At 34.5% G+C, this 24,758-nt stretch overlaps 2 protein-coding genes across 9 annotated transcripts; one reads left to right on the top strand and one right to left on the bottom strand.

Annotated features, from left to right (window-relative positions):
• The first annotated feature begins 1,488 nt into the window (after positions 1 to 1,488).
• Positions 1,489 to 9,052, top strand: LOC107795210 (8-hydroxygeraniol oxidoreductase). 4 transcript variants are annotated; one of them, XM_075243845.1, is made up of 8 exons: positions 1,496 to 1,685; positions 2,039 to 2,181; positions 2,443 to 2,480; positions 4,397 to 4,799; positions 5,938 to 6,177; positions 7,371 to 7,529; positions 8,041 to 8,133; positions 8,648 to 9,052. In XM_075243845.1, exons 1-8 carry the CDS (start codon positions 1,649 to 1,651, stop codon positions 8,783 to 8,785), a joined length of 1,251 nt encoding a protein of 416 aa, XP_075099946.1. In that variant the 5' UTR covers positions 1,496 to 1,648; the 3' UTR covers positions 8,786 to 9,052. The 4 variants fall into 4 exon arrangements, with proteins under 4 accessions (XP_075099948.1, XP_075099949.1, XP_075099946.1 ...); XM_075243847.1 differs by lacking the exon at positions 7,371 to 7,529 and having other exon boundaries at positions 1,489 to 1,685; XM_075243846.1 differs by lacking the exon at positions 8,648 to 9,052 and having other exon boundaries at positions 1,499 to 1,685; positions 8,041 to 8,384.
• Positions 9,053 to 9,206: 154 nt separating this feature from the next.
• LOC107795213 (myb-related protein 3R-1-like) lies at positions 9,207 to 21,789 on the bottom strand. 5 transcript variants are annotated; one of them, XM_016617809.2, is made up of 13 exons: positions 21,605 to 21,752; positions 18,822 to 19,013; positions 18,193 to 18,241; positions 17,198 to 17,255; positions 16,497 to 16,591; positions 16,058 to 16,161; positions 13,775 to 13,903; positions 11,911 to 13,648; positions 10,887 to 11,203; positions 10,657 to 10,771; positions 10,297 to 10,500; positions 9,504 to 9,647; positions 9,207 to 9,338 (listed from the first exon to the last, which is right to left on the bottom strand). In XM_016617809.2, exons 2-12 carry the CDS (start codon positions 18,929 to 18,931, stop codon positions 9,519 to 9,521), a joined length of 3,048 nt encoding a protein of 1,015 aa, XP_016473295.1. In that variant the 5' UTR covers positions 18,932 to 19,013; positions 21,605 to 21,752; the 3' UTR covers positions 9,207 to 9,338; positions 9,504 to 9,518.
• Between the last annotated feature and the right edge of the window lie 2,969 nt (positions 21,790 to 24,758).

Genomic DNA, 24,758 nt, shown 5'->3' with positions numbered 1-24,758 from the left:
ATATCACAATATTGTGCACGCTTATTTTTTAAAATAATTAATTTTTGCCACGTCAGCATTTAGGGCGACATTTAGGGTGGAATCTAAGCACACCATAATCCACATTATGTGGGGCAAAATAATGTCCATTCTGCACAAAATGATAAATTATTTCACATTAGTAAACTGCATAGAAATTAAGCATTAATATAAATAATATCTACATATAACTACATAATCACTACACTTATTGCTAAAAAAAATCAGGGAGAAAAAATACATACAAATCTGCTTCAAAAAAATACAGCCAACCCACACATATAACTACAAAAACATACAAGACATCTACACATATAAACATTATCTACAAAAATGCAGGAAGCAAAAAGTAGCTACAGCTCTGTTTCAAAATTTAAAAGCTAAGGACAATATAACTACAACACGACTACAAAATAACTACAATTATATCCGTGTTTTAAATCACAACTACAAAAAATCTAGAAAATTAAGACAACTAATCTACAATTTACCAAAACATTTAAAACAGAGATTTTTACATCCAAAACAAAACTAAAAAAATGGAAACGAAAATACTAAATGTTTACCTTCACCAAATTTTTTTCTGAACCAATTTTGGGAGCTCTTTGGACTGTTTCTTCGTTTTTTATTTTGTGGAAGCAGGAGGCAACTTGGGTTTTTTAACTGTTGGAATTTTAGGGACATCTTCAACAAAGTCGTCATCTACACATACCTCTTTCCCCTTTCTTTTGAGTTGTTTGCCGCCTGGTGTAGCACTTCCTCCAACATCTACATCGTGCATTTTCTTTGTTCGCATTTCGGCACGGATTTGTCTAGGAGATGAACTGTGAGTAGTAGGTTCCATTGCATGTGTAGATTTTACTTGTTTTTGTGGTGATTTTGGTGTTAAAACAACCAAATCGAAAGCGGGGATATCACATACTGTAGATTTTTATGTATTTTTTGGGAGATTTGATGTTCTTCATGGTTTAACTTCAATATTTGGTGAAATTAAACTGAGAAAAATGAAGAACGTGGGTAGCTTTTGTTCTGTATAGAAGAAAACTGAAGAAAACGTGGGGGAGTGAAGGGTAAAGGTAAAAGGTGGGTGGGGGGGGGGGAGTTACGGTAAAGGTAAAAGGTGGGGAGGAGGGGTTGAGCTGAAAGGAAAGAGAAACGTGGGAATATACGGTCCTATAATTATGCCTAAAATTAATGCCCCATTAATTATATCCCTCTTTTAAATTATGATATATAAATGGTAATTTAGTATACTAAATGTAATTATCTCTAACCTTAAACATGGATGGTAATAAGGTTTGATATGTGTCATAAGAAGGTAAAAATTCCATTATTTTTTTGCTAACCGGCCTAATATGTAACTTGTCCATTTTTTTTTTCTTTATTTCACAGATAGACCAAGTGAGTACGAGCTTAGTTGCCAACTTTCATTTGTAACCACAAAACACTTTACACAATCTTTTCTTACAAAAAAACATGTTTTTTTCATGCCAAAACACAAAATTCCCAACTTTAGCTCTATTAAATTCTCAGTTCCTTCACCAAGTCATTTGAACTAATTATTTCAACTAGTCTTTCTTCTTTCTTCTACTTCTTCTCAAATTCTCTTCATTTCTAGTTCACCATAATAATGAATTCAAGTGGTCACAGGGTCATTTCTTGTAAAGGTGAGATTTTCTCTCTACTTAATTATTAGGAAATAAAAAAAGAAAATATTTTTCTCTTCTAACGAGTGACAAAATCAGAAATTTTACTAAGGAATGTTCATAATTTATAATATATATAATTTGACCTATATACAACGGTATAATTTTCTGACGAAGCATGTTTTACTAACCATCCTTGGCCGACCATAGCTTCGCTCATAAATGGTTCCCTACTTAGCGAGTAAATAACATTTTTTATTTTTATATTGATGATATATATATATATATATATATATATATATATATATATATTAATTAAACAAAGAATATAATTTAATTAATGGATTTAATTTAATTTGCACCTAAAAATGCAGCTGCAGTAGTATGGAAATCAGGAGAGGAATTGAAATTGGAAGAGATAGAAGTAGATCCACCAAATTCCACAGAAGTTAGAATTAAGATGATTTATGCAAGTCTGTGTGGAACTGATATTCTATGCTGCAATGGCTTTCCCAAGGTGAGTTTGTTTGCTCTTGAATCAACGTCCGACCTATGTTGTTCGGATTCTTCAAAAATACTGTTGAGTGTGTGTTCGATCCTTCAAAAATTATGCATTTTTGAAGGACCTGATACAGGTGTAACAACATATTTGGAGAGTCCAACCTATATTTTTATAAGTAATCTTTGTCATATTACACACATATATTAATTTCTAACCATCTCTCTTTTATTTTTTTTAATTTCCTTTTTGGTTCTTTTTTGTTGTCTCAATTCCCAGCCTTTGTTTCCTCGCATTCCTGGGCATGAAGGAGTTGGGTAAACCTCTCTCTCTCTCACTCAATACATGCAAAGACTTTTTTTAAATTTTTTATTTTTCCATTAGGTGTTCGGATCTCGCATTTGGTCTCAATTAATCTGGATTCATGTCGCGTAATAAGGCCCATTGTTAGAGAGAGAAGCTTTTTCTACCAGAATTTTTTTCCATTCGTGGGATAGAACCCAAGAACTATGGACTATGATTAAGAGTGGAGGGTCCTATCCATCCCACCACAATCCTTAACGATAAAACAAACAAACACATTTAATTTGCTTCATAAAATAATATTGTATATACAATTAAATGATTTATATTACAATATAATTAGGGACATTTGTAGTAGTCTTAGGGTGTGTTTGATATAACGGAAAATGTTTTCCGTGGAAAATATTTTTCAAGAAAATATTTTTTTGAAAGACAAGTAGTAATCTTATTTATTTTCCGGTGTTTGGTACGCAAATTAAGGAAAATGACTTCTCAAGAGTATTCATAAATAATTTGGATATAATAAACATGAAGCCATAAACTTTCAAACCAACTCATAAACTTTCGAACCGCTAAACTTCGAAACCGCGAAATTTCTAACCCGTAAACTTTATAATTTCTAAACAACTTCTAAACTCAACTTTGGAACTTGTAAAATTTTGAACCTTTAAACAGATAAATAAAAAAATTAAAACTGAAAAATATATTTAAAAAATAATTTTTTTTAGGGGGGGGGGGCAGGGGGTGGAGGCAGGGGCGAGAGGCGGGGGAGGGTAGGGTAGGGGTGGGTGGTGCAGAAAAACGTAAAAATAAAAATTTGAAATTGCAAAAAAAAAAAAATTAAGTTGAAAAAAATAATTTTTTTTTTGCGGTGGGGGGTGGGGGTGGGGGTACTAGGATGGATGGTAACGGAAAAACTGAAATTTGAAAAAAGGAAAAAGCTTTTTTGGAGAGGGGGTGGGGTGGGTTGGTGAGAGTGGAGAAGGTTGAGAAGGAGTTTTGAAAAATGTTTTCCCTTCTCTTGATAAGGAAAACATTTTGAATTCATAAAGAAAAATATTTTTCAAAATATTTAAGTCAACCAAATATGAGAAAATTGAGAAATATTTTCCGAAAAATATTTTCCTCCGTACCAAACACTCTTAGTCTCATTTTGGTCTTGTACCTATCTATTTTAAGTTGTTTCATTGGACTTTGTTGATAAAGATGGGTTCTTTTTGTGAATCAAAATCAATGTTCATTTATTCTACAAAGATCAAATTTTCTTATAACTAACTGTTATTAATATGAAACTTTTTCTTAAATAACTGAATAACAATAGCTTATCTAGATAATTACAAGCCTACTCATGCATGCTCTTAAATTATTGTAATATGTTATTTTTCAAAAATGACCCTTTTGGACAAATCTTGCAAAACAATATAACATGTATTTAAGGGTATGACCTAGTGGTCAATAAAGTGCGTTAAGAATCTTGAAGTTTTGGATTCAAAATCCCAGCAGAGACAAAAGTTTGGTGATTTCTTCCCGTTTGTCCAAGGGATCTTTACACAAATAGCCGATCGAATTCACTATTTATTTTTTTAGCCAGTATACATAGATTACATAATGATTATACACAAGTATATACATATTATATGTGGATTATCCATTTCTTTACATCCGTTAGTTATTTTAAAATTTAAGTGTTTGGGTAGGCAGCTATTTAAGTTAATTCTTCTGTGTTGAAATTTAGGTGAATAGAGTTACTCGGTATTTATGCTGGTGGAAGATAACAATTACTCTTTGAAAATAATCTAAATGCACGCAAGCTGGTCGGACACCACAATTACAATAAAGATGTACTTAACAAAATAGAAATTTCTTCCAAGTTAATATTGTGTATTTCTTTTATGAAATTCCTTTTTTTTTTTTTTTTTTTTTTTTGCAGTGTGATAGAAAGTGTGGGTGAAAAGGTAAAAAATTTGAAAGAAGGAGACATAGTGATACCACATTTTTTGGGAGAATGTGGAGAATGTCCCAATTGCAAGTCTAAAAAGTCCAATTTATGCCACAAATACCCTTTAAATTTCAGTGGATTATTGTTGGATGGAACATCAAGAATGTCAATTAAAGGTCAAAGGATTTATCACCATGTTAGCTGCTCAACATTATCAGAATACTTAGTTCTTGATCAAAATTATGTTATTAAGGTTGATCCTAGGATCCCTATTGAACATGTTGCTTTCCTTTGTTGTGCATTTACAACTGGATTTGGAGCAACATTTAAGGATGTTAACATTGAAAAAGGATCAACTGTTGCTGTTCTTGGTCTTGGAGGTGTTGGACTTGGTGTAAGTATATTCACTAAATAATTTCGTTACTATTTAATGACTCTATCATTATAATCTCGAGATAATTAACACTTTCAAGGATAGTTCGGTACACAAAGTATTTTGCGTTCATGCAGGGTCGGGGGAAGGGTCACACCCCAAGGGGTGTGATGTAGGCAGTCTACCCTGATATAAGCATCAGTGGCTGATTTTACGGTTCGAACATATGGCCTATAAGTCACACGAAGACAACTTGACCGTTGCTCCACGATTTCCTGTGAAATGACCCCCAAATGTTCTCAACCTACACTATACCCTTAAACTTTTGAATAATTGTAAACACATTTTATATCCTTGAGTTTCTTGAATTCGAAGTAATTAATTTTCCAAAAGGTAATAGTTTGTATTTAAAGTGAAATTCACATTCCCCATCCTAACTAATAGCAAAAAAGGGGGAAATATTGACTAAAGAGTAAAATTTGTGAGGAATTATTTTAAATAATATTATTGCTTTGTTAACAAAACCTACTGAGAGGGGAGATCAAGACACTAGTATTAGTTATTTGGTAGTTTATTTATAAGCTTTTAAATATACACGGATACTGTCAAAAAAATTTATACTACCAATATAATTTAACATATTATAACAGGTTACTTACCAATTACGCTATCAACTGCTAATAGTATATACTTATCATAGAGATGTACCTAGGGAAAAATTCAAAAATAGCTAGATTTACAAGTGGTCATTTAAAAATAGCTACCGTTTCAAAAGTAATCGAAATTTAGCTACTCAAGTAAAGATAAATCTGAATGAAAACACTGTTTAAAATCCGAAAAATACTCCAGCATAATATACTGGAATTCCAGCATAAGTATACTGCACCTCCAGTATATTATACTGGAGTTCCAGTATAATATACCGATTCAGCATAATATGCTAAAAGTTCATACACAGGTGCTCCAATCTCCAGTATATTATGCTGGAACTTTCCGAGTGTTGGAGTTCCAGCATAATATGTTGGAAGTTCATATACAAGTGTACCGATCTCCCGTTATTGCGTATCTTTTCTTAAAGAACATGGAATAATTCATTTCTCCTTTGTCATTTTTTCTTTTCTCAGTATTTCTAAAGGAAATTTTGCTCTTGAAAATACAGGTAGTAGAAGGAGCTAAACAAAAAGAAGCAGCCAAAATCATTGGGATTGATATACATGAAATGAAAAGTGAAAAAGCAAAAAAATTTGGGGTTACTGATTTTATAAATATTAAAATCAGTGAAAAATCAATTTCAGAATTAGTTAAAGAAGCCACTGGTGGACTTGGTGTTGATTACTTCTTTGAGTGTACAAATGTGCCTGACCTTATGATCAATGAAGCCATTCAATCCACAAGAATGGTATGTATAAAACCCTCAAAAATATTATCAAATTTTACAATATTTAGAGAGGAAATATAATTTTTGTTAAAGAAATTAAGTATATATGTTCTAGAATAGTAAAATGATTCGGCCGATCATATACTTTACGCTAGAATTTCAGAGGCTTTTTAGTAGGCGTTTGAACATAAAAATTGTAATTTTTAAAATAAAAAAAATAATATTTGGAGTTACGTTGAAAAATCGTATTTGAAATTTGAAATTATGTTTTGGACATCCATTTCACTTGAAAAAATATTGTAGTTTTGTGAGTGGGGGAAAAAATTCTAAATTTTTTGAAAAAAGTGGTTTGAAAAACTCATTTTCGAAATTTTTTCAAAATCTTGCAAAATCTTATAGACAAACACTTTTTTTTTAAATAATTTTTTTTATGGACAAACGGGGCTTTAAGAGAAAAATGGCTGTAGATTTTTATTTTTTTGGCTCTGATATCATATAAAAGTATTAATATGGTGCTTATGCTTTTCTGAGCCGAGGGTCTATTGGAAACAACCTTTCTATCCTCACAAAGTAGGGATAAGGTCTACGTACACACTACCCTCGCCAGATCCCACGGTGTAGGATAGTACTGGGTATATTGTTATTGTTGATCATATAAAAGCATGTACATATATTTGTCTAAAAATCTGATTATATGATAGCTAGGCATTGCTTAAAACCTTTAATTAATTAAAGCCTCTTTGAATGCACTTATGTACCAAATATATTAGTAGTATGTTACATTGTATAACTTTATTTTTTAAAATTTAAAAGCACTGTTTTAATTTTCCATTTTGTTACTGGGATTGTTGCTCCCTGATTGTTACCGTTTATGCAACCTTTTCTTCCCTTTTACTAGATATTGTTGCTCCCTGATGGTTACTATTGGATGCTACTTTTTCTCCTCTTTGCTTATCGCCTTTCTCCCCCCTCCCCCCCCCCTCTTTCCTCTTCTTCTTCTCCGTTATTCTTCCTTTCTACCTTTTCTTGAGCCGACAGTCTTTCGGAAACAGCCTTTCTACCTCTCCAGGTAGGGGTAAGTTCCGCATACTCACTACCTTCCCTAGACCCCACCTGGTGGATTATACTAGGTATGCTGTTGTTAGTTAGTTAATTTTATTATTAAATAACTATGTTTGTATGACTTGAAAAATATTGGAACAACCAATTATTAGGGTTATGGGACAGTGATACTGCTTGGGGCTGGACTTGAGTTAGATTGGCAAATGAATTATGTTCCTCTCATGCTTGGTCGAACACTTAAAGGATCCATTTATGGTGGCATTAGAACTCGCACAGACCTTCCATTTGTATTTGACAAATGTATTAACAAGGTATGAATTACTAGAAAATATTTGCTATATTTGAGAACAAGGGTCAAATTATCTAATTTTTAGTGTGAACTTAAACATCATTTCATTCAAAAAAATTTAAAAATTAAAACTTATATATTTCAAAAATTACATAGTATTAGAGATGTTTGGAAATGCTAAACCATGTAGCCAAACAAAAGTTGCTTAACTTCTCAAATATTAATGATGTCATGTAAAATGGAACATAAAATAGTTTAAGAAGGCGAAAAAAATCATTGTTTTTATATAAACTAGCAATATATCATGTTTAATTTCTCAAAAAATTAATAATGTGATATGAAAAAGTACATGCAAACATGTCCAATGGCTGCATAATCTAATTTTATATCTATAGAATTTGTAAAATAGACCATATAATGTATTGAATTTTTCTGCCAAATGTTTAGTAGTTTGAAATAACACACAAGCCATTTTTAATTAAATCTTGATTTATATATGCATATTGAATATAAGTTTTTAACACTTTCTGCAGGAGATCAAACTAGATGAATTATTGACTCATGAAGTTTCACTAAATGATATAAACAAGGCATTTGAGTACTTGAAAGAACCAAATTGCGTGAAGGTTCTTATCAAGTTTTAATCTCTCCAAATATTCCTATATTTGGTCTTTATTTTTCTCCTTCTACAACAATAGTGTAATGTAGACTATGATCAAGCTTGTAATGTTCTTTGCCTTCTTTTTTTTTTCCCTTAAGATGTTTCTAGTTAGGATTTGATTAACGGATCATTTGACTCCGAAACATAAAGTAACAAGGCAATACCCTACTTGCGCCCTACTTTAATAAGATCAGAATGAGCAGTGAACTTTTACTGTACCTCGAGGATCGACTTAATCTTGAAATGGCTTCTATTTTTTGTGATGGATAATGAACTTACTATGTTAAGGTGTGTGTACTAGTACTAAAGATTTAGTTTAAGGGATTGTAATGAAATTTGTGCTCTAAACTACGTTGGTTCTTTTGGGAAATAACAAAAGAATTTGGTAACGTTTAAGATAGATACTAGCTTATCAATATGCAAATTGGATTGACCTCTTTCGTAGTACAGTAGCTAATCATTTATCCCCTTCATATTAGGTTGGGCAGCCCGGGCACATAGCATCCCGCATTCATGCAGGGTTCGGGGCCGCACCCAAGGGATATAATGTAGACAGCCTACCCTACTGCAAACATCAGTGCGTATCTGATTCCACTGCTTCAACCCGTGACATGTAGGTCACATGGAGATAAATTTACCGTCACTCCAAGACTCTTCTTCATTAGATTGATATATGAAAAAGGATAATCACAGTTAAGTATTTCCAAGTTCCTTAAATTTTGAACCAAGTTCCTCTTTCAATTTAACCATGCTTGGTCTGAAAACATTTGAGGTGAATCTGTGGGTTCTACTTCAAAAGCTCATGACCTTATCAAAGAGTTTAGTTTACAACAACAACAACAAACGCAGGAAATCACACTGGTGCAAACGCAGTGAAATCCCACAAGTGGGGTCCCGAAAGGGTAGTGTGTATGCAGACCTTACCCCTACCTTGTGTTTCCGATAGACCCTTGGTTCAGTATAGTCGCAGCAACAAAGAGTTTAGTTTGTGTAGGAAAAAGTTATTGGAACTGAAAGATGATCATATCTAGCAGAGTATCAACAGCAATGATTAAGATCCACATTATAGGAGTAACTTCAATTGGTACCCTCAAATATATCGTCAGACAAATGTCTTGCATTCATTTGTTCGCGAACCAGTTTTTTCCTTGTTGCAGTTGTCTCAACTTACTGTTGACAAAAAAGCCAATCTTAAATGGCCAACTCGGGAGAAAATTGACAGCCAAACATTTCCACAATAACATTAGCAACAAGCACAGAAGTTGCCACTTCCGTGTATACTATATATACGCACACACATGTAAATCTTAAAAATGTTACTGCTGAAAGTTCTACCTTAAAAAGACTTGTTTATCTGCAATATTTCAACAGGTAGGAGGAAGGACTTGAAAAGCTGTTGTTGTTGCTGCCAAATTTGGTAGTTTCCTTTCCCTTTCCTGGAATTCCACATTCATTAAAATCGAGTGTTCGTCTCTCACTCTGCAGAGGAAAGATATATAATCAGATACACAGATCCTAGTTTGTCATTCTGCTGCTATAAATGCGAGACAGGGACATAGCTATGTTCCGCGTGACATTTGAGAGAAAAGATTTTACTATATTAAAGACTATATGAAGCTACAAGAAAGCTGTGTTCCTAATAAGTCATAACTTACAGTAGAATGATAATGATGGTCAAGTGTTTTAAGTAAAAAACTGCAAGGTTACTGTTTAAAACATGCCAATAAATTAGTATAGGATATAAAAGACGAGAGAAAAAATGGAGAGGAGAAATGTTTTAAATAGATTACTGTAAACATAACGATTATGCAAAAATAACAATATGTATGGGATATGAAATGTTTTCAGATCAAAAGGAAGCCCGATGCACTAAGCTCCTGCTATGCGCGGGTCCGGGGAAGGGCCGGACCACAAGGGTCTATTGTGCGCAACCTTACCCTGCATTTCTTCAAGAGACTGTTTCCACGGCTTGAACCCGTGATAAGGAAGATAAAGGTTTTAAATAGATTACTGTAGTTAAACATAACGATTTTGTAAAAATAACAATATGTATGGGATATGAAAGACGCGTTTTCAGATCATTTGTATAAAAAATTCGTAATATGCTTGAATTTGGGACCAGACGTACCGTAGCATTTGAAGCCAGAAGGGTACAATTTTCATCTGCTTTCGGTTTTTTGGAATTCCTTTTCGACAAGTTTGTTTCTGGAGTTTCACTTCCCAAGATCTGATGGGCATCTGCAATTGAAGGTGCTGTCTGCTCACTTAATTGCTTCATTAACCCAATAGCATCATAGCTTCTGTCACCCGGGCTCATAAAAAGGGCAAGATCCTATCCAAGTAAAGAAAACAAACAAACAAATCAAAGCACTAAAACATGAGCATAGAAACGCACCGTTATCACAAAAAGGGCATGAACACATAAATATGAAAAGAACTGACAAACACTATGATATTAGTAACAGAGTAGAACAAATAATGTATATACCTCAAATTCAAGTTCTGTATCATATCTTGTGCTTGGCGGAAAAGAACTCATGAACCATGGAGATTTCCATGCTGAAGGAGATTCAAAACTCCTTTTAAAAGGTGTCTCTCCAAATCTGTAAACCAATCATTAGGTAAATGGACCGATAGGAAAAGGTTTGTAGACAATAAATGCTATGTGGAAAGAGAAGTGACAGAAAGCAACGGAACAAAACATTTCAGTAATCTTACATGCTTAAAGTCTCAGCACCAAATCCATTTTCAGAATCTTCAGCTGTATTCTCCAAAGCAGTTGATGTAGCTATGACAACACTGCCTCTATGCTTCCCACATATGTCAGGAGAGCATACAACAGACAAGCATGAAGTTTCAAAAGAGGACGAAACAGTAACTTGATTTGATGCAGCTTCAAGTCGTCTAGCATACTGCCTACCCAGAGCTTTATTACTTAGACTTGTAGCTCTATCACACTTGATTAAGAAACGATCAGGAGAAAAGAACAAGTCATTTGAGCTAAGCTCAACCAGCACTCCAGGATGCTGTTTTACCTGATACCAGGAATCAGAACTCAAAAGCTGTAACTAAGTTAAAAAGAGGATACAACAACAACTATGCCTCAATCCCAAATAAGTTGAGGTCGGCTATATGAATCCTCACTTTTTCAGTTAAACTCAACTCATCTCATCATCATACTAAATAAAATAAAAGTAAAGAAAAAGGTTAATTATAATTTTATATATATATATACACACACACACAATAGTAACAATAATAGTATTAGAAGTTCTAACATAATAACAAGTCTAAAATCTATTCCCAACTAGTAGATGTCACCTATTTCTTCCATCCTCTAAGTTAAAAACGAGGATGCTTAGGTAAGCTGAATGGGTTTTATAAACCACATGGTTCAATCAGCCAAGAGCAAATTTGCCTGAATCACATTAAAAACTTAAAAATTGACTTTGAAAGAAATGCAAATAGCTGAAACAGAAGTGATGAATATCGAACTATTCAGCATCCCAAGACTATCTGTAACCAAGAAAATGTAGCCAGTGGAGAGCTCTGAATAGTAAATAGAGACTTCATTCACTAAGTGAGATTTAGTAGTCTGACTGTGAAATCGCCGGGATATACTTCTTTACAGAAAAATACTATCTTGAATGGAGGTCCTAAACTGTCATGCCATCAACCCCATTCCCAAAAACAAAAAGAGTGATGCCAGAGAAGAAAAATGTAATGACAAATTTTAACTCACCATTCCCGTTGCATCATTGGCTCCAGAAATTTCGCCCTCCTCTTTTCTTCCATCTTCTGAGGATGGATGTAGATTTTCTTTGTCTTCCATAGATGCTTTTTCATTTGCTGACTCATCAAACATATCGTCTGGTCGGGAAAAGTTTGTAGACATATTATAGAATGATTCCTGATTGAGATTGCTTTCAAGCTTTTTCTCACATCTCTTTTCTGACAAAGGCGACAGTAAATGACGATGTCGCTTCTTTAGTATAGAAGGTGTCCCTGTAAAAGTTTTGGCAGCACTTTTCAAGATAGCATCTGGACTATCATCTCTTGATGGTGAATCCCACAACCTTAATGGAGTAAGGCAGTTCGCCGAAGTCATCATCAACTGCCGGATGCCAAAAGGGCTATACTCTTCCTGTGTATCTGAACCAGATTGTATAAGATCACAACAAAAGAAAGGAACATCCGAGCTTGGAAAACGAGGAGGGTCATAGCATAAAGCTCCTCCATCTTTCTGCTCTTCTTGTACAAATGAATTTTCATTCAGCAGACATGTTTGAACAGTGTTTGATGTAGTTGAGCCAATATCATTCACGGGAACTATCCTTGAGGAATCTTTCATATGATCTGGGCCTTCAAGCGGAGGATTATGGAACTGATTTAAAACAATGTCAAACACAGACGATCTATCCTCTGAAGAAAATTGTGAAGGAACAGAAAATGGCTGATGGAATGAAGCTTCAAAATCATCAAAATTTAAAGCATTGCAGTTTTGTGGAACCATATCTCCTGCTTCAGGGATCTGATAGTTTGATGATTGGTAAAATAAAGAATATGAAGGTTGACCACAGCCATTAACCCCAGTTTCAGACGGAGAGCATTGAGGAATTCCTTCCTCGGGGTATACCATCATGGAACCGTCCACAGAAACAAACATTTCGTTGGGCTTATATGGATCCTCAACCACGTTTCCTACATTAGCAGTTGCTACCATGTCATGGTTGTCGTTGCCAGTTAAACAGTGCACGGAAATCCCTGAAGATTCCTGAATAAACTCCGGAGGAGAAATATTAGGTATGTCATCCCTATTAAACTGCCAATCTTCTTCCATGGAATTGCCCCAGTCATGTGATAAATTATGCTCAAGGAACTTGGAATCCGCAAGTTCACTAGGAACTTTTAACATTGAACAAGAAACATCTTGAAAAACTGGGCTATAGTTCCTACAACATGGAGCAGTGCTGGAGGTTGCATCCTTTTTACAAATTGATTCCTCCGACATCCCACCGTTCTCTCTTATATGCACAAATGTGTTGCCCAAGTCACTTGTAGACTGAGAACAGCCAGCAAAATTCGAGCCTTGACTGCATTCAGGCACTTCCTCCGCTTCCATTCCTTCTTTGTGAACGCTTTCATCTTCACTATTTTGTTGCAACGTCATAGAAGAAGAAGGGACTGATTGGTTCTGATGGTTGACATTAGGCAGAGCAGAGAACTGTCCAAGTAGACCTGATGCCGAATATGAGTCCAGTTTCTTTTTAACAGAACTATCCTCCGCTTCTGTTCCTTCTTTGTGAACGCTTTCATCTTCACTATTTTGTTGCAACGTCATAGAAGAAGAAGGGACTGATTGGTTCTGATGGTTGACATTAGGTAGAGCAGGGAACTGTGCAAGTAAACCTGATGCCAAATATGAGTCCAGTTTCTTTTTAACAGAACTATGCCAATGATTCTTTATTGCATTGTCACTCCTGAAATTGACCATAAGATTTTTCATGTTATAAGGAGCTTTGAAAGAACTCTCTGAACAAGAACTCAAAAGAAAATCAAGACGGAAACAAACTCTTGTTGGCATAAAAGTAACACCTCAAAAATACCTTCCATGCAAAACTTTTGCTAACTCTGCCCACTTGTTTCCATAAACTTGGTGGGCACGAATTAGAGTCAATTCCTCCTCTTGTGTCCAAGGTTCTTTGTTTATTGCAGGATTCAGATGATTGTGCCACCTGAAAAGATCATTCATTAAAGTTATTATAACATTCTTAATCATATAAGCAGATGAATTAAAAGCTTATTTTTTCAGGGAGTGACTTGCAACCTCTATGTCAATAAATCAAAGGAAGTAGAAAAAATGTGACCCCTACAGAAGTCCTATGAAGTCAAAGGATACACATTATAAGTTATATTTCCAAAATAAGAAGTAACAAATATTCTTGGACAGCAAGTGGCAGTAGTTATCTGCCTTCAGCTTATCATGCCATCAGCATTCATATATTTAAGGTTTTAGGAGGTTTGTTGAGTCATTAGCCGAGGAACAGTGATGGTAGGCTAGAAACCCGTATTTTAGTCATAGTTTGCACTCTAATCACTGCATTTTACTTGGAGTTGAGCTTAAATAATCGTGATTTGCGCTTATTACGTGTTTTATGCCTTGCAGGAAATGATTCCGATCTATTAAGATAATTTGGAGTTAATTTAAACAAGTTGGAGCTTTGAAGTCCGAGTAAAAGCCCAAGAAATTAAGCCGGGATCATGTTCGAGGGTCGAGGACAAAGTTTGGATGTCAAAAAGTGAGAAAACAAAAATTACTCTAAGAAAACTGCACTACCATGCCGCGCCATGCGTAGCGGGGCACGGGGCGCTAGTGCAAAATTCCTGCAGAGTGTAAAAATCAACTCTCTGAACTTCTCCACAGGCGCACCGTGTGGGGCGGCGTGCCATGCGCTGCGCATGTGCAAATTTTATAGAGTATTTTTCCTACTTCGGCTTGGAAAGGATAGTTTTGCCCGGGACCATTCCTACATGGTATAAATACATCAAAAACACAATTTTTAAAGGATTTTTGACCTTGGAAGCTTTGGGAGAGCATTGGAGGCTAGAAAACACAAGATTTCATCATCTTTCCATCAATTCATTACGGGAGTTTGGATTATAACTTTATATTGATGTTTTCTTACTCGTTAATTATATTTGTGATGACTTCCTCCATGATTATGGAGTAGTTTACCTTAGAGTTTGACGGATATGGTAGTTTGATTAATATTTGTGGATTTCAACTCTAGCTCTTGCTTGAATTCGTTTATGAAGTTTTGAATTGTTGCAACTTTATTCACCGGTTTATTTAATCGAAAGAGGAATATTTTGGTGATTATCTTTGCATTATTTTGTTTGATTTAATTTTGTGATTCTCTTAAGTAATCGAAAGAGCTTGTTGAATTGTTGATTAAACCAAGTTAGGAAAATATTCGAGAGACGTTTTCCTAAAGACTAATCCATTAACGCATGCTTGCATACCTTCACAGTGCTTATATTCTATGTTGCGCGGACTCTCCAAAATGTAGCCGCACTCGTGTCGGATCCTTCAAAAATGCACTACTTTTGGAGGATCCGACACGTATCCGGCCACATTTTCGGAGAGTCCGAGCAACATAGCTTATATTAGTTTACCTCGTAGAGTTAAGACTTAATCGAGAGAGGAGTCTTGACTACACGTTTGAACTAATTATCGAGTGAATTCGCGAGAATCATTAGGACATTAGGTGAATTAAACTAGAGTTAGATCCCAAATAGCTATCTTGCACATATCCTGTCAACACCCTTATTTCTCACATTGATAAAAAACTAACTCTGCTAATCTCTAGTTCTTTGCAGTCAATTGTCAGTTGCTTTATTTTTAATAATTACTTGTAGTTCGTAATCAATTCAAATCAAGTTTTGATCATCCTGAATAGCAGCTAAACTAGAAACTACTAGAGCATTATTTAAATCCAATCCATGTGGAGACGATAATTATACTATACTATCTTTGGCTAGCGAGCATCAATTTTGTGTTGTGTTTTGTGCTCGTCAAACAACATCTAACTAGTTAGTGAAAAGGGTTCGGGTAGGAAGATATCAGTCACATACGCTTGAAAAATGAATGTTCTTTGCAGGAAGAATGCATAAAAGTGCGCTTGTGATGTCAAAAGAGCAGCTAGGAATGCAAAATTCTCATTGAATTGAGTGAGACCATAATGTCAAATTAGCAAGCAGAAACTCCACAAGCTACACCTCTTGACATTTCACTTGCCGAACATATTCTGAAAACTTTGGAATTTTATCATAGAAGAAAAAAAAAGATACATTGAATCATTAGATAAACAGAAAATTGCCGTGCTTACCTTTCCCGGCATTGCTTTCCAATACGTCCTGCTAACTCTTGTGCAATGGTGGACCATTTTTTGGGGCCATATCTGTTCACTAATTCGATTAGTTTATCATCCTCCTGCATATAATTCAAAAGAGTTAAATTAGCATACATAAGGACATGGATTACAGGTTCTCAAGAATTGTACTTCCTCTGCCCCAAAAATAAAACGCTGGTCAAAACATCTAATTTTCATTCTCAATTCTGTCAATGGTTTCCGAATTCTTTTTTAAAATATAAAACTTAGGTATTAAAAATAATACAAGTCATAAATTGTATAATTATAAAATTTAGAAACTGTTTGAATAAAATCATAGTTTGACTCCCAAAATAGTATAGTGTCATATAAAATGAGACCAAAGGAGTACTAACATATCATTCAAATAGGCTAATAGGAATACACAGTGTTTTACCTCCTTAGTCCATGAGCCTTTGACAAGTTCAGGATCAAGAACTTTCTGCCACCTGTGCAAGCATTGCACATCTGTCCGGTCCTTAAAACATTCCGCTGCAAGTTAAATCTTAGATTTTGTAAGCATTCAATGTTTATCATTTTTCATGAAAAATATAACTAGCTAAATGAGTAGAACAAATAGGGCAAGTTAGCAATGAATAGTTGTTGCAGAAGCTGATAACAACCCAAGTCTTAAGCTATCAGATGTTCATGATTCTGGCCTGAGTTGGAGTTGGTTTCCTACCTGCAACTGTCAGTTTTAACAAGTAACACTTACTAAGAAAGGATAGAAAGTGCGTTATCGCATGTCAAATGGAGAAAAAAATGTGGATACTACAAGTTACTTTATGTTTTGAAGTATTGTTATAGGAAAAGATCGAAGAATTGTCCAAAGCAAAGATGGAATTTCCCTTCCAGTAAAGGAGGCATTGTTTTTTAAATGATCCTTACAGAAAAGAAAGAGACATTCAATTTGGGAAAGGAGAAAAAGAAACACAGAAAAATCAAAAGAACTAAACAAACATAAAATGAAACCCCTAAGTTTAATCCCTCTATCACTCATTTGAGAGAACTCTAGATCTTGCTGAAAATATGAGCAGTACACGCCCATAGTGCGTAAGACGTAGTAGGTTAAAGAGAAGAAAAGAACAATGTTTTTACCAATCCTTTTCCAGCTTTTCCCCTTAAACTGTTGGACAGCTTGGCGCAAGATTTCATCCTGAAATGGATAAAGAAATTTGCACTGTAATACAACATAATTGAGATAAATGTAAACTCACCACATTAATACATAAGAATAATGTATGGTCTTTGACAAGTAATTCACCACATTAAAAGTTTAAAGAAACACTACCTTCATAAGAAGGAAGAGTTCAGCTTAGGGTTTTAGAAGTGAACCATAAAAGTCCAGAACTAATATATTCAGAAAAAGTTACTAAGATGAGCTTGTACAAGCTTTTGACTGTTTTTGGCTTCTCCTTTATACTAAAACCATGACTTTGCAGTTGCTAGCCAAAGCATTTTCCAGCATTTATTTTTGGGCCTTGATCTACATTCATTGAGATCATTAGTGGAAGGCAAAAGAGAACTAGAATTACTCAATCCCCCTTGACCAAGAAACAATTCTGGTACAAATTTAAATACTATAACAAATATAAAACAAACAGAATTAAGTAGCAATAATTTTGAACTTTGGTTTGAAGCATCATTGTTTTCTCCTCAAAGGCTAAGCTGCTCGGACTCTCCCAAAATGTCTCCAGGTGCGTGTCGGATCCTCCAAAAGTAGTGCATTTTTGGAGGATCCGACACGGTGCGGTAGCATTTTGGAGCGTCCATGAAACATAGCTCAAAGGCAATAGACAAGCAATTTTAATCGGCTACCAGCATTATGCCATGTTCATATGTCATGGTGTTCTGAATTTCCATACTAGGAACAGATCACCACCCTCCTACCCCCTAAAAACAGATAGAGCTAAACTATTTGAATCCTTAACACAGCATATTACATTATATATACACGAAAAGTGGGGGAAAAAAAAGAAGAAAAGAACCCGAGTTTTAACCCCAAAAGCAAAAGAACATAAAACTAAAAAGAAAAACACTGAACAAATGCATATGTTTGCTAATTCATTAGGAAAAGCCTGCTTAGAGCTTACCTCCTCGGGAGTCCACTGACTGGAACGTCTCTTAGGACCACTCGTCCTCCTGCAACATTAGAAAGAAATAATAAAAAATTCCGCAAACTTTTTGAAGTGAACTTTTCTGAAGTTCAAAATAACAACAGAAAGGGTGTGAATATAATAATCCTCCCAAAGCTCACAATCAAGTATAAATTTCAAAACAGTTCAAATTATTTCATGGTAAGTATAGAACAAAGTAAACTGAACTGACTAGTAATATTCAAGCAAATAGACAGATCATCTAATGTCCCCAAACATCCAAACTAGACAGCCAATTTATGAGAAGAACTATCAACCTTTAACGGATCTCATGAAGCACCAGAATTCCTAGTGTACTTTGTCAAAGATTAGCAAAGTGTATTATAGCAGAGCAAAAAGGCTGTGTTACCTTGACCCTTAAATTGAACATTAGGAAGTCATTTTTGACATTGAAAATTATAGATAATAGTGAAAATTATATCTTGTCTGAACATATGTTACAGAGGTAACACAACAAACTTATTCTGGCTTCTTCTCCTACATCTCCATCTACTTTTTTTAAGCATCTCTGATTTCTAACTACTTAGGAAAAAGTCAAAGAAAGTCAATGTGACTTGGTGAATTACCCGTGCGAAGGCTGAACTCTTTGCAGACTACTGATATCATCTGAAGGCGTCGTGCTGGTTTTATCACTTTCCATGGTCAAAGACAAAGGCAAATCTGGATAATCCAACATCCAAAGGTCGAAAACTCTCTCCAAAATGTCTTCCCAAATTCATTATGTGTCACACCTTAAGATGTAAGAGATCCTACCTGATCTAATGACAAAATAAGATGAACTGTTAAAGCACAACAGATAACGTGATAGTTGCTATGAAGCTGATCTAGCAAAGCATGAAATAAGAACATTTGTAGAATTTCCTTGGAGGAAAAATGAGAGAAGAAAGTAATTTATTATCCCATCAATTAATATGCCAGAACTGCTTTGTCATGAATCAACCAGATATGGTAAATTCAAGCATTACGATGGTTTCATATGAAGCTAAATTGTCAGAGTCAGTAGCCTGGATTACCACAAAAAAACTTAAACAAAACAAGGAAAGTCCTTATTCCTAGCACCAGAAAGTAGTCTATGCAATGAATTTTTTTCTCAAAATTCAGAACTAAAGCCAAAAGATACTTTTAGCCTCTGATTATGCATATGTGTAAACATTTTCAATTTAACAGAAACACGAATCACTATTTATCCATCCCTTTCCTGCTCATCTATTGATCAGAAAACCTCAAGTTTGTGTACTGAAAAACTACAAGGCAGAATCAAGCAAGCAGAATATATCAAATACAAGAACATTCTGGAGCAAATTAGCGTCCTCTAAATACTAGCTAAATATTTAAAATGAACTCTCATAAATTACAACAAAAGGTCAAAAGAAAACCAGGAAAGCTACTTAATCATTGGTCTCTACATCCAAATGCAAGCTACACAAAGGCTCCTTTTTCCAATAATCAAGAGCTAGCACCAAACAACTAATCGTTGGTCTCTACATCTAAATGCAAGCTACACAAAGGCTCCTTTTTCCAATAATCAAGAGCTAGCACCAAACAAGAAACTATTCATCCCCTATCACAGAACATTGTGGATAAAATTTGCATGAAAAAAAATCACAAGGCACAAGTCAGCTGTACAGAATTTTGCAAATATTCTGAGTCATCTGAACACTAGCATGTGAAAACCCCAATTGAGCGGACATATTTGATCTAAGACACAAGAAAAAGAATCTCATGGGTGCACCAAAAACTAACTAACAATAATAGATCATCCCTTACATGTACAAAAGTTAATTTTTCATCACTCAAAAACACTGCTATTTCTCTTCTTTCACAGGATTCACATGTTGGCAATGGAGCAATGTCTCGTCCCAGCATCTTCTCTTCCTTCTTCTAAAGACCCAACTATGTAGGATGTCCTTTCACTACACTAGCTAACATATGTAATCTTTCTCTTCCTCAAGTTCTCAATGTCTGAGTCGGTCCCCTTACTACCATGCAAACGAAGAAGTTCACCTGCGCGCACTAGGAATTCAAACTGAAATATGCGGGAAGCCCAACTCCTCCCTCACAAAAAGCCTATGGTAATAAAATTTAGTTAGAATGTGTAATCACTTCTCAACCCCCTAGTGAGTATCTTTTTTTGTTTGTAGAGGGTTTTCACCAATCTCACAAAATGTCTATGATGAGATAAAGATTAGGACTTGGGATCAATAAAATATTCAAAATTGAAGTTTAATGAACTAAGTAAAAATGATAATTTTAAATCTATAAATTTCCCCATTAACTAGGTAACTCTCTTTCTGCGTCCCAACTAATATTGACATTTCATCCTTTTTTTTTCCTCTTCTGATAATAAACTTATAATCTTACCTTCATATGCCACTACTACACCAAAGTAAAGCCAAAGCTTTCTTAAAAAGTTAATATTGCTGCATTCTTCTTAGCTCAAAGCTGAAAAAGCTGAACAACTTATATTGTCATCATCAGAACCACCAATGTTCCAAAACATTTGTATCCATTTTTTGTTTTATAGGACGATTGCACTAAAGCTTTCTGTTGATGATACTGATATATTGTCTCTTTTCTCTCTTCGTCTTCTTGAGCCAAGGGTCTTTCGGAAACAACCTCTCTACTCTCTCGGGTAGGGGTAAGGTTTGCCTATACACTACCCTCCTCAGACCCCACTAGTAGAATTTTACTGGGTCGTTGTTGTTGTAGTTGACAATTGCACTAAGCCAAAGACTAACGTAAAAATAGTTTGATCATAAATGAATCCACTGAATGGTGAATTTGTCGGAATATGAAATGGACATGAATAGAGTGGAATTGATAAAGGAATTTAAGCTCTATGAATTGACGTTGTAAAAAATATTTACACAATTAGGTCACATAAAAGATAATTGCAATGATTAGTAAGCTACACATATATTTACACAATCAGGTAAAAGTTTGCGATGGAGGCTTAAGTTGATCGATCGATCTGATCTGATGGGTAAGTAAAATTAGAAAATTCAAATTTGAGACAGAAAAGAAATTACATATATGAGACACTAAGCTAAATGAACAAAAAGCACAAAAATTTAATCCATCAAAAGAAAACCCATACACAGAAAAGTAAAACACTTAATCAAACTAAAATCAGATCACTTCACTAGGTATTCATTAATTCAATCACAAACCCAAATTAGGATTCAAGAGGCAAATTTTATATGAAAACTATTGCAAAGATTTGACCTTTTTTTTCAAGAATGCAAGAAATCATCAATAATAATTCGAACTACAATAATAAAGCAATTAAATTTCAATCAAAAACACCAATCAGATATGCTGCGAGGAACATTTAAAAAGGTGTACTCACCAATGGTACGATGAACTCGGTGCACATTAGAGAGAGAATGTGTGTGTGTGTGAGAGAGAGAGAGAAATGGTTATAGGAATTCAAATTGTTAGGACTTAGGACCGGTTGACGGTAAATTTTTTGTAGACGAGATAATCTCAGCCGTTGATTGTTTCTATTTTTGGTAACTTTTTTCAAAAATTTCAAGTGCAACGGTAAGTTCTACTTGCTACCGCTTTTATGGGTCTTCTTTTCTCTTTTTCTTTTGAAGGAGTATTAAATAATACTTCTGTATATTATTTACTAACTTTATAATTGCATCTTGATTAATTTTTTTGTGTGTTTAAAATTTTTTCACGAATAATTGTAAAATTTATCAAATTTAAATTAGACTTTTCTTCTATGTTTAAATTCAAATTCAAAAACCGTAACAAATTATTAATAACACATAGTGCATAATTTATTTAATTTAAAAATTAATTATTGCCTAACATAACTAATTTTGTCCTAAAATTATCAAATGACTTTTTATTATGTTGTCATTTGACTCATCACCTCCGATGCATCTGTCTCTATTTCTATTGAAAATAGGTTGTGATCCAATATCGCATGTAAACCTTGCTGGAGGGCTTGGAGCTCCACCTGAGTAAAAGATAATGTTGACATCTTTTTGGTGAATGCCATAATCTAGGAGCCTGCACTGTTTCTTATTACGCCTGCATTGGTATAAATACGAATATTGATTTCTTAATTGTTTAAAGAAATCAGAAATTTTCTATTGTTTAAAGCAATTATTGCAAAATATTTGGAAAAAAATCTTATTCAACGGACAATACTTAGAGCCTGTTTGACCAAGCTTGTGGGTGGCCGAAAGCACTATAAAGCACTTTCATATTGCAAAAGGCATTTTTCAAATAAACTGGCTAAACGCAAATTATTATTTTTCAAAAGTATTTTTTTCTTTTCGAAAGCATTTCCTTAAATAAGTCATTTTTTGCAGCTTGACCAAACAGGTTGTTAGTGATAGTCAATTTCCATTGACAAGTAACAAAAATTCATTGTTAATCTTATTTAGTGGGGCATTATCAAAACATCTTATTTTTTACGAGCTACTTAGCGACAAATTGGATTGGCAAATAAATCGTAGATAAGTTCAATTTTTTTTTTTTTTTTTTTTTTTGCAATGAAATGAATTGGCACCAAATAGAGGAGAATGGTTACATGGAATTGATATAAACAATGTACCTAGATATAAAAAGATGTACCAAATAGCCTATTTTGGCTAAAAGTAGCCAAAATTTCCTTCGAGAGTTCACCATTCTAACAATACTTTCGGGTAAAGCTCAATATTTTTAGCATACAGTTTAGCTCCCACAGAAGAATAACGTTGCTTGATGCGCAATACATGACTTAGGAATTAAGTTTAGATTCAGCTGAGCGAGGACATGACCCTTGATTGGAAGGTACGTAGGCCGAGGATTAGGGTAGTAGAGTAGTTAGTCTAGAATGTTCATAATAATAGTAGGGGTGTCAATGGTTCGGTTCGGAATATAAAATTTGTACCCTGCCATTTTTTCAGTTATTCTATTATGTATAACCAAAATTAGACTTTTCGAAACCGTCCCAGTCATATCGGTTTTTCTTCGGTATCGGTACGGTTCAATTAATTTTCGGTATTTTTCTAAATATCATGTAAAATTCACCAGTAGAAATAAAATGCAATAACATACGTTCTTTTATAGGATTTAGCAAAACTCTCTAGACATTTTTACTGCATAAAGGATGATGAATTAAAAAAAATGGCTAGAGTATAGATCCATCAATTATTCTACAATGACGTAAAAGAAATCAAACAAAGACAAAGAAAATATAAATCACACGAGTTGAAAGATATATCAAGATGGGCCTCAAGAATAAAATCTATAGAAGATAAAATATTCAAAAAGAAATATAAATTATATGAAAGGAAACATATTCAATACATTGTAGTTTGCTGCTCATAATCGCTAGAATACTTTGTGTCTTGCTAATACGAATACTTGAAATAACTTAGTTTAAGTAGAAGTAACATATTATGTTTTAGGAATTAGTATTTTGAGTTTAATTACTTGTTGGCTTGTAATAGTTTTCATAATTCCAAGGCCCAAAGAAAATTAAATGCATTATTATTTTTAAACTTACCAAATAAATATATTTTCCACATGTAAAATTTATTCAATACGGTTCGGTATTTTTTTGATTTATTTTTATAAAATAAAAAACCTACCCTAATTATCGGTGCGATTATAGATTTATATAAAAACCTACGGTTTCTTAAAAAGAAACCTAAAAATCGGTTCGGTATGATACGATTCAGTCGGCTTAGTCGGTTTTCGAATATCCATTGATACCCCTAAATAATAGTATCGGCACTCAGTCTCGCTTTCTGTTAGTAGTAGGTTTTTATGACTAACCGTTATTTCTTTCATTGTTGATCACCTTACTATTTGTGCTTATGCTTTCCTGAGCCGATGGTCTATTAGAAACAGTCTCCCATTCCTCTCAAGGTATACTGTGCCACCTCTAAACATCCAATAATTTTCTCTCTGTACACGACACTGGCGATATGGCCACTGTTCCATCGTCCTCCGGTGAAAAACCACCGGACCACCGCCAAGATGAGTGCCTTATAAATGCGCACCCACCCCAACAAACCCCATTCCAAAACAATATCTCAGTCGCAACAGATTTCAAAAATGGCGCTGCAATCACTGTTCATCAAAATCGCCTAGGAGCTTCTGAAATTTCCCAAGTGATTTTTGGGTCAATTTTGAAAATTCCAAGTCGTGGAGATTGTACTTCATCATCAGGTACACCTCTCCACCAAGCTTCAGCCAATTCCACCGTGGGAATCGTCTTCTTCGATGAGCTGCAAATCGCGGGTGAAGCATAAATGGCCGGAAATGGAGTTCCAATAGTCCAAATGGAAAAAGCTCGATACCAATCTGTTCGCCTTGATAAGGAGAATATGTTTGCATCATCAATTGCACATGGGTATCAACCAATTGCATCAATTTTGCAATCAATGACCACTGGCGGTCGAAGCTCACCCGGTGTTCGACGAAATGCAAATTCCACTTCCGGGCTGAATTGTGCTCAACCACCAATTGAAAATCCTTCTACGACACCTAAGGAA

The sequence above is a fragment of the Nicotiana tabacum genome, chromosome 22 (assembly GCF_000715075.1).
Source record: "Nicotiana tabacum cultivar K326 chromosome 22, ASM71507v2, whole genome shotgun sequence".
Classification (NCBI taxonomy): domain Eukaryota; kingdom Viridiplantae; phylum Streptophyta; class Magnoliopsida; order Solanales; family Solanaceae; genus Nicotiana; species Nicotiana tabacum.
Note: the sequence above shows the minus strand (reverse complement) of the source record. Positions and strands in the feature narration are given on the sequence as shown.